Below are 10,566 nucleotides of genomic sequence, written 5' to 3'. Positions count from 1 at the left end.
AGCCTACGCCGTTTCTATGCTTGACGCTGAAGATGCTGCAGATCCAGCCCGAGAAGGACATCATCGTGGAGTTCATAAAAAACGAGGACTTCAAGTGAGCCGGCAGCTTGTTTTTCTTTTGTCTTTTTGGTTTTCGTACTGAATGAAACTGGCCAAAACAGTCAGGGAAGCCTCGCTTCGGGGTTTAGCTTTTATGGGGCCCGGATAAACTCTTCTGGCTACAAAGCACGCCCTTCCTCTTGCTCTAGCAGCACCCTTGTAGGAGATTTGGGCAGGTGGAGCAGCTCGCCTGTGTGGTGGATGCTCACTGTGACAGCACAGCTCTCCCCGAAGTATTTAGAACAAGGTGGTTTAAGGGAGCAATTACAGGATCACAGAATGTCAGGGGTTGGAAGGGACCTCCAGAGACCATCGAGTCCAACCCCCCTGCCAGAGCAGGACCATCTAGCCTAGGGCAGGTCGCACAGGAACGCATCCAGATGGAGACTCCGCACCCTCCCTGGGGAGCCTGTTCCAGTGCTCTGGAACCCTTACAGGAAAGAAGTTCTTCCTCGTGTTGAGGTGGAACTTACTGTGCTCCAGCTTGTATCTACTGTCCTGTAGCCTAACACAGGGCATAAGTGAAACGAGGTTGCTCCTCTCTTCTTGACATCCAGCCCACATATATTGATATACGTTGATTAGATCCCCCCTAAGTCTTCTCCAGGCTAAACAGCCCCAGGTCTCTCAGCCTCTCCTTATAGGGCAGGTGTTCCAGTCCCCCAGTCATCCTCGTAGCCCTTCACTGGACTCTCTCGAGTAGATCTCTGTCCCTCTGGCAATGGGGAGCCCAGAACTGGACACAATACTCCAGGTGAGGTCTCAGCAGGGCAGAGTAGAGGGGGAGCAGGACCTCCCTGCTTCTGCTGTACACATTTTTCTTCATGCAGCCCAGGATCCCGTTGGCCCTCCTGGCCACAAGGGCCCACTGCTGTCCCATGGACAACTTGTTGTCCACCAGGACTCCAAGGTCCCTCTCCACAGAGCTGCTCTGGAGCAGATCCCCTCCTAACCTGTACTGGTGCATTTTATTCCTCCTGCCCAGGTGCAGGACTCTGCACTTATTCTTGTTGAACCTCATTAGGTTTAATTAGGTTTCATTAGGACCATTTAGTCTAAACGGTTGGCCATTGAGTTTATGTAGTGGTGTCCCTCAGGAGCTGAGGGGAAGGGCTCTGTTCTGCAGGCTGGTGCCTGGGGAAGGCCAGCCCCTGAGAGCTGTGGTTGGCAGGTACGTGCGGATGCTGGGGGCGCTGTACATGCGGCTGACGGGCACCGCCATCGACTGCTACAAGTACCTGGAGCCCCTCTACAACGACTACCGCAAGATAAAGAGCCAGAACAGGAACGGGGGTGAGCACCTCTACTGAGCTGTGGTTTCCTAACACCTCCTGGGTGACCTTTTGTTAAAAAAATGGATCACGCTAAATTAATATTCTTTTTAGTAACATAAGCGTGAAGAATTGTGGCATAACCCTCTTTTTGAAACCTTGCTTTTACTTATTCACCCTTTGGATAATCTGCTGGTCTCGCCGACTTGTTCGAACTAGAACTGCCCTGCTGATTTGGCTCTCCCCAATTGCTTGTGGTTTCTGTGGGGCACTGAAACGTGGTGTTTCCTTGGTACTTATGGAGCTGTTTGAGAGCTGGCTTAAGTACGGTGAATCTGTCAAGCCTAGCTGGGCAGTAATTTCTGTTTTGCAAGATAGGCTTAATGATCTTCCTCATCCTTTAGAATGATATTAGAACTGTTGTTTGTACAGCCCACTTGACATGAATTGTCTGAAGCATCTTTAGCCATGAATCTTCGTCTTTCAAGTGCAATTTTCCTTTCCCCCCACAGAATTTGAACTGATGCACGTGGATGAATTTATTGATGAGCTACTCCATGAGGAGCGTGTGTGCGACATCATTCTACCTCGATTACAGGTTTGGAAAGGGAGATGGTTTAGGAGTTCTTAACTGCATCAGACTCAACAGCTGTGTCAGCTACTGGATTGTTCCATGCCGCTGCACTACAAGCCCTCTTGGCACACGAGGTGCCTCCTCAGCTCTTTGTTCTTACTGGGTTACATAAGATAAAGTTGTAGTTTCTCCTCCTAGAAACGATATGTTCTGGAAGAAGCTGAGCAACTCGAGCCTCGTGTTAGTGCTTTGGAAGAAGACATGGATGATGTAGAGTCCAGTGAGGAGGAGGAAGAAGAAGACGAAAAGGTTGGTGAACTGTTTTCAAAAGGGATCGTTAGAGCTGGTGCTGAAGCACTGCAGAACACTGTGGCCTGTGAGAAATGTTTGAGGCTGCTTGCAGTGCTTATCTTCTCCCTTAACATATTTTCAGATAATCTGCTTGTGAGAACTTGTTAGATCCTGAAGGTGCTCTGTTTGTCAAGCTTTTTTGTCTCCCAAAATTCACAAATTTGGATCTGTTCTCTGTTAAATGTATTTAAGAGAGATTTTTCTACATACACAATGGAGAGAACTAAAGGTGATGATGAAAGTTATGGTGACCATCATAGTAAATTCTGCTGTGCTTCTCAAGAATCAACAGTATGAGAGGTGGCTGTTCCAATTTCCAGTGAGGCAGTACCACTCACTTCTGAATATGACATACTTCAGGATGAGGAAGCTTGATTGCATGACTTCTGTCATGTATAGAATTGTCCAGAAATTCTACTGATAAATAAAACCCTTGATGCACCTTGTCCCCCTGCTGTTTCCAGCTGGAGCGAGCACCCTCCCCTGACCACCGCAGAAGGGGCTACAGGGACCTGGACAAGCCCCGCAGGTCCCCGGCCGTGCGCTACAGGCGGAGCCGCAGCAGGTCTCCTCGAAGGTGAGGGGGCTCTTCTGCAGCAGAGTTCTTACCCCTTGTGCTGCACGTGGTCGGGCTTTAGTCACTCTTTTCTCCCCCAATCGCAGGCGAAGCCGCTCTCCAAAGAGAAGAAGGTAGGCTTTCGTTCTATTACTTAATCTGAGAATACCTGCATTTTTGGCACGGCTGTTTTAAAAGCTTCCTTCCTCCCAGTCCGTCGCCCCGCCGGGAGAGGCATCGCAGCAAGAGCCCCAGGCGACACCGGAGCAGATCCAGGGAGAGGAGACACAGATCAAGATCAAAATCTCCAGGTATTCTTGTCACTTACAGGTTAACTCTGGCAAGTCTTTACCAGCAGAACATCCACTGCAAGAAAAACCTGTGTTGTGGTATTAAGAAAGTGCTTGATCAGGCTCATGAAACTGCCAGTTACATGAAAGCACAGCTGGAGAACTCCTATAGTACGTGTAAGATTGCCTGCAGTATGTTCTTCAAGTATTTGCCAGGAGGAGGTTAATTTGAGTGCCTAATTAAGGCCAGGGTTGTTCTGGCATTATCTAGGACACTTGGTCACTAGAAGCAGATTGCATTAGCAAAACGAAAAATAATTCCAGTGTTTAGGGAGGTTAACTGTTACCTTTTTATCTCCTAGGCCATCATCGGAGTCACAGACACAGAAGTCATTCCAAATCACCTGAAAGGTAAAGGCTTGGCCTATTTCTTAGGGGTGGCTGTAGTGCTGTAGGACCTCTTGTCCTCTTGTAACCTTAGGGATTGAAGATCTTCTTACTTGATCTCCAGTATCTTATTTCATACAGTACATCCCTCAGTCTTATAGTCAGCTCACACAGTCCATATTTGACCATAGAAAACCCCACTTGGTGCTATGAGTCACCTGGTTCTTTCAAAACCATTACTGGTACTGTGTCTTAAAGTGGTGTGGTTTTGTTTTTTTTTTTTTTTCCCTGTTTCAGATCTAAGAAAAGTCACAAGAAGAGTCGGCGAGGGAACGAGTGACAGAGTAAACCCAGCACACATTTTAAGGACCTTGAACTGCAGTCTGATACTGTCCTGTATGCTTTACAGGACAGCTGGATGTGTACTGGCTGCTGTAGCAGTCCATTGCGTTAGTTTTTTAACTTGTGTACAAGTCCTGTTTGGTTTTGTTTTTTTTTTTTTAATAAAAAGAAAGCTAAGGCCACTTCTTGTGTAGTTAGTTACTCCTCCTTGTGATAGAAGTTGTGGATCGTTTTTAAATTGTTTTTTTCTGAAGGCCTGTAAAAATAGTGAAGAGCAATAAAAAAAAAAGGAAAGGTTTGACTTTAAAGGCTCCTTGCTGTCCTTTTATAACCCTTTGTTTAGGTGTCCCCATGTTGAGGCTGGCTTCATTCTCAGATCAGGGAGTTGGTTTGACAAACAGCTGCTGCTTTCAGTTGCCAAAGTTGAGAGTATTTTTGAGTTACAAACACCAAAGAGCTACCAGCCCGAACTCTATCAAACCTCAGTCACAGCAAAGAAAGTTAAGCCTGTCATCAGCCAGTGTGATTACTAAAAACAAGAGCTAACTTGAAACACATCTCCAGCACAGAGCTGTAAACATCATCCCTAAGTCATGATACACATCTTCTGATGCTGCTATTTGACAGTTTAGAGGCTTCAAGTGTAGTACAAAGCACCACACTTGATTCTTTTCAGGAAAGAAGTTACTTGGTAGATTTAAAGACAGTAAACCACTACTTTGAGATAGTTTGTGGCCTACCTGTGACTGGGGACAGAATATGACACAACTACACTTAGCTCTACCTTCTCTGAATGAAGCTGGCAGTCTGCAAGTCCCTGGATTTCAAATGAAGAATAATTAAGCTCTTACTCAAGTTACAGTTCTCAACTTAGTACATTTAATTCTGTATCACAGGCAATCAGTTGTGTTAAATCCCTTGGCTATCATCCCTTTACTCAAATTTATTCTTGAAGTCTTGCTTCAGGGGCAGGGACTGACACATTCATCTCCTGAATGCTGCATTTATGGCTTACATATGTGCACAGACTGCCCCACAAGTGTTGACAACCCAAAAAGCAGTATGCCAACTGAATTTACGGAAAGTCCTCTTTAGAATTACTTCATAGTACAGTCTGATTTTTTCTAGAGTATTTTCATCTCCTTTTGCAGTTTATGAGCACGCAAATCAAGTGTTTTACAAGAAAAACACGCTGTGAACACAGGTATACTGACTATGACTCACTAAAGCTGCTCATCTCTTACTTTAGAATAACTAAATTAAAGATATTTTTATTACTCTGGTTTCCCAATTCCAGTTAAATGCAAGCATGCGTGCAAATAGGGAAGAGGAAAAAGTCTTATGTCCTTTTTTTGTAGTTTTATTTTTCTTTTTAAAAAGTTTTTTGGCACTACATAGTTCTGTAAAGAATAGAAGTGACAAATTTTTAAACACATGAAATCCCCTTCTAATTTTATTTTTTTTTAGAACAATATATATAAAGTCTGAAGCAACCAAAGTATGAATACAGCTAATAGAAAATAAAGAACTTAATTTTAAAAATTCTCTCTTTACAGTTTATCAAGATAAACCAAAACACAATTCCCCTTAAAAATAGGGTAATAAAATAGATGAAATTTGTATCACTCCGTTTTGTGATACTAGTAAAAACTATAGTTCATATCTATGTACAAATGATACAGTTTAAAAACAGTCTTAAATAATCTCGTATCTAAACATGTTGCATTAAGATTTTAAATCAGAACCTGAATTTTCTTCCTCCCCCCACCCCACCCACCCACCCTCTCATTTAATTTCACTTTTTCTGTTGAATGTAATTCAGATTCAAGTGCGGGTGTCCTTGAGACAGAAGCGAGAACCGCTGGTTACTCTGCATCAGTGGACCAGCTAAAAGAAAATGGATTACAATTACTTCAGCAAAAGCAATAGATTTAACAGTGCTTGGCTATATGCAATGCATTACTCCTAGAAATCAAGCCATTTCCTAGGCTGGCACAAATGCACAACTAGCCCATTTAATGGCACAGTGCAGTATGACTTTAATCCTGTCTCCAAAAATCCCGCAGAATCATCAACACGTCGTTTCGTTGCATCAGTTATTTAACAAAAGTAATTTCAGGATATTTAAACATGGGTCTCAATTGGAAATCTTGCTACAGCCAAAAGATAAGATTTGGAAAAAAAAAGGGTTTGGTGCCAGTATCTCTGATTTTACACTAGGCGACACAGCAACACGGTAAATCCAAAGCCTCCAAGTAAAACGTGGGCATAATTTCTCTCATAGGGGAGCCAAAGGTCTTTCTCCAACAGCCTTTCCCAATCCTGAAAGATGCTGAACATCTTTACCATTCACTAGCATCAGGAAGAGCTGACATAAAGCCACTCCTAAATGCCCTGAACAGCTGAAGCTAATCTAACTTTGAAGTTAGTGCTGCTATGGCTGCAGATGGGTTGGACTAGGTAACCTCCAGAGGCCTCTTCCAACCTGAATTATTCCATGGTCTGGCAAGTTTTCATATATGTAAGTCATTCCATAAGGCAAAGTACAAAAGCCAAACAAAATCAATTAGGACAAAAATGTCTTCAAATTCTTAACACACTCATAGGCAAATCATCTTAACCTCTATTGAAGCAGAGGTGGCTCTACAGTGAGACAGCAGTAGTGGAGGAGCAAGAGCCTCAAAGTGCAGCAGACTGCAAACTGGCTCAGATTTCAGAATTTGTAAATCCCTTCCCCCCCAACAAAGATTTTCATCCATCCAGGAAGCCGAAGTGTTGATTTGATTCTCGGATTCACTATTGTTCCAGGGAGCCTAGCAAGTGAAACATGATTGCTTGGCTTTTAAAGCCTTTGAGACAGTAAAGAGACATGTTGTATGAGTTGTTGATTCACATACTAGTTCTAGTACCTTGAGGGTAGAAAGGTTTGTTCGGTGGAAAGCTGGCATTTCCCTGCTGCATGTAGTTCTGAGGCATATTGTAAGGCCACGCTCCTCGGAGGAGAGGAAAATGGGTAGGGGTCCCATGGTCCCAAGGGACAGAAGGAGGGTTCATTTTACCAAACTGTCCTTGGAAACCCTGATCTATTTTTCAATTGAAAGGGAAAAGCACATTGCAAGTTGAAATAATTGAACAGTAAGTCACAAAAACAATTTACATCTTAAATAACAGTTTGCAGGGGACTTAATGCAATTAGTCTGATGTGCTACTATCTCTTTTTTTTTTTAATATACATCAATAAAAATTACCACCTAAATTACTTTCTTATTCACTATAATAGAATTTATTGGGGAGGAAGACAGAGGATGGATCAATATTAAAATCAAGACCTACAATTTCACTACTCCTATGTCATTCTCATGATGACAAATACAAGGTCTGAACAATGTTGCTGATACTTATCCCACACAGGTACTCACTACCACTGACATCTGTGACACAAAACCTATTATTCTACTGCAAGAAATAATTCTCAGGGGCACACTGGAATTCCACTAATACTTGTATGCTTAAGAAACTTGATATCTAGATCAGCAGACCAAGTTTATAGAGAAAAATAAAAACTTTTGAAATAAGTACATAAATTGCAAGCTATTCCATTTACAAATCCAGTATTACTCCAGCATTAAGAATGAGAAATCAAGCATCCAAGGAGGAGGGAGGACACACAACAGTTGATGGCAAATGCTCTATTACTAATCCTGCTATTTTTGTTCATAGCTCCCAATCTTATACAACACAGCAACGTACATTTTAAAATAAATAAATATGAGTAACTATCCTTCTCAGCATATCATCTCCTCTTCAGGCCCATCATAAAAAAAAATCTTGCAGATGGACTTCAGTTAAACTACATATATATATGTAAACATACATACTTATGTAGTTTACATGCATATATGTAAACTACATACATAAAACGAAAAGTTACTTTTCTACAACAAAACATGAAGCACTCAGGGGTATGCATGAAAAAACGTCTCCCTGAAACTTTTAATGATGCTACTTCTGATCAATCATCTACTGAAAAAAAAAAATCACCCCTTCCAAGTCAAGGTTACATGAGCCAAGGCAAAGTTTCCATGAACTTACTGTTCTCAAACTGTCCCAAGTGAGCAAGGAAGCAGCTTGCAAACAGAGAGCAGACAGCTCAACTCTACCATGCACCTACCCAGTGACTCCACCTTAATGGCATCTAAGCCAAAAAGGAAACAAAACTGATTAAAATACAAAGAGGAAAATACCGAGACTGGGAGCGTGACGACATTAGAGATCCAGAAGTTGAGAGAAGGGAAAAAAATACTGTGATCGGTAGTACAAGAAAACCTGAAAACATTCTGTGCAGGCACAATGAGGAGTGGAAGCAGAGAGCAAAAGGAAAAACACTGAACACAGGGACTGACTGACTACAAGGTGAGGAACAGGACTCATTAAGGGAGAGTGGAGCAGAAACTAGGATCTGGAGGGCTTGTCTAAAAGAAGGCAGCTACCAGAGTCAGAAGACTTTGACCGGAAGGAGCTGCTTCAGAAAAAGTTAGAGCTGAGGTGGACACACAGGAGGGGACAGATGAACCTGGACAGAAAATTTAAGATCAGAAAAGGTGAGGTAGTGACAAAGCACACTGAAGGCACAGAAAACACATGGGCAGCAGTTTCTGTATCCTCTAAATTGTATTTCCCAAAAAGCTCTGAAGACAAAAACATGCATCTCCAGCATCTCAACAAACGTCTGAAACTCACTGGTGAGTTAGGCCTCACCCAACACTGCTGACTCAGCTGAAAATCTACCACTGCTGACAATCACCTTATGTGTGTAAAGAAAGGCTCTGCAGGAGATTCAAAATTCCATCTTTTGATGAACGACCACATCAGTATAATGTATGACGGCTGCAATTTTTTTTAAACATAGGAGGAGTTACACACTCATAATAAATCAAAACACCATTATCATGACCTAAAGATCACAGTTAAAATTTAGGGGCTGCCACAGTTTGCTGCACAGGAAACTATGGGGTTTTAATGACTAGATACTGCTTTTTTCAGCCTCAAACACACAAATATGCTTGGCTGTGGTACGTGGCAAAAGGCTGTTGCCCACTCGTTGCAAAGAAAAGCTGCAGGAAGTATTTTAATGAAAGGACACAGATTCTGGAAGTTGCATATGGGAGGATAAAGTAGGAAAAAAGAATTCATGAAATCATGTTATATTGCATTAAACGGAAGGAGGCAATATTCAACTTGCACAACCATAATTCTGCCAGTCTCTTAAGTTCATAGCTGCAGACTCAGCATTCATCTAATAAACTACGTAGCTACAAACATGGAAACCATATTCACAGAAACGTGCTTCCGACCCAAACAATTATTACAACATTTCTCAGTTGAATGCATGATTTCTCAGGAGTTTCACAACTATTAATGGCAGATAGGACCAATGCCTGGAAGTTACAATGATCCAACTTGCCTCATGTTTTTCCTATGAAAATGTTAAGATGGTGAAAATAATGACTTAAGTTTCTGAAGCATAGCATTTTTAGTTTAAAAGAAGTTGCAAGAGTTAGCTGTTTCTGTAACACTTAACACTGGGACACAAAGTGCGAGAGGTTTGATACAACAGAGAAGAGTTACCTGAATTCCCCACAGTGCCATTGTTCACCAGTGAGTTTGGAGTCACGGGATTGTGCCAGTGTCCCTCATGAGAAGTGCTGGGGATTCCCATGGGCCTGGCAGCAGGCTGTGCAAAGATGATACTGGGATCGTTCAAGCTTACACTGCTCTGGTTATTTGTGGTGCTGCTGCTGCCAGATCTCATAGAAAATGGAACATTTGTAGAATGAGGAGGGTTACCCGGTGCAGAGTGAATAACAGGCCCGTGAATAGGCCAAGAAGTGTTGGGAAGCTGAATTTGGTGGTGATGGTGCATCTGAAGTAGTCCCAGGTTATGCAAGGTGGAATACTGACCTGGGGGAGATTGGGGAAAGTTAAACAAAGGCAGCTGGACCTGATGGGGTGGCTGTGCACCCTGCTGGGGTTGCGGAACGTGCTTAGACTGGGACATTGGTTGTGGCTGAGTCTGGTTAATGGAGGCTGGCTGAGAGGAATTCTGTGTAAATTGTTGAGGCTGTGGAGAGTAAGATGACTGATGCGAATCAGACTGGAGGGAAAAAAGAGAGTATGTATTTCTGATTAGTTCACAGCTATTTAATGACGTTTTCCTTTAATAAGCACCCCCTGTATTAGACGACTCATCAAAAAGGCAAAGCACTCCCCAGCAACACCCCAAATACTGCACCACGATCTTGCTGGTTTAAGTAACCACAGTTTGACTGACACTGACTTTCACCATCGCATAATTTCGTCTGTTCATGTGGCACCAACAGAAATATTCTGAGCAAACATTATCCCTAAACTCTTCATCAGATTCCTCCCACATCTGTTTCTGATCAGTGTCTTCCCCACCCTACCGTTTTATGACCCAAAATCTCATTAACTAATTCCTTCCTTCTAAATAGAGTGGTTCTTATTACTACAGACACTTTTTTACATAATTCCAAACTAAGCTCCTAATATATCTTTAAATTTTCATTTAATTTGTTAAACGAGAAATTGAAACTTTAAAACCCCAGTTTTAGCCTCCATATTCTGATACTAGGCCATGGCTAAAGGCACAGAAACAACATTTATTACAGCCTTTAC

At 42.5% G+C, this 10,566-nt stretch overlaps 2 protein-coding genes across 2 annotated transcripts in view; one reads left to right on the top strand and one right to left on the bottom strand.

The window, feature by feature from the left end:
• Positions 1 to 5: 5 nt before the first annotated feature.
• Positions 6 to 3,868, top strand: PRPF38A (pre-mRNA processing factor 38A; the record flags this gene model as incomplete). The annotated part of the gene is made up of 9 exons (XM_008948988.1): positions 6 to 94; positions 1,271 to 1,392; positions 1,883 to 1,968; positions 2,143 to 2,253; positions 2,760 to 2,872; positions 2,959 to 2,985; positions 3,065 to 3,162; positions 3,504 to 3,552; positions 3,826 to 3,868. Coding segments are annotated over 9 exons (738 nt in total), but the record flags the coding sequence as incomplete, so codon positions are not given.
• Positions 3,869 to 5,211: 1,343 nt separating this feature from the next.
• Positions 5,212 to 10,566, bottom strand: part of ZCCHC11 (zinc finger, CCHC domain containing 11) — a 42,862-nt gene continuing 37,507 nt past the window's right edge. Inside the window, 4 exon segments of the mRNA XM_008948987.1 lie at positions 5,212 to 5,757; positions 6,780 to 6,953; positions 9,499 to 9,646; positions 9,695 to 10,024. Coding sequence (XP_008947235.1) covers positions 5,666 to 5,757; positions 6,780 to 6,953; positions 9,499 to 9,646; positions 9,695 to 10,024 — 744 coding nt within the window. The 3' untranslated portion in view covers positions 5,212 to 5,665.

The sequence above is a fragment of the Merops nubicus genome, unplaced genomic scaffold, assembly GCF_000691845.1.
Source record: "Merops nubicus isolate BGI_N331 unplaced genomic scaffold, ASM69184v1 scaffold11451, whole genome shotgun sequence".
Classification (NCBI taxonomy): domain Eukaryota; kingdom Metazoa; phylum Chordata; class Aves; order Coraciiformes; family Meropidae; genus Merops; species Merops nubicus.
Note: the sequence above shows the minus strand (reverse complement) of the source record. Positions and strands in the feature narration are given on the sequence as shown.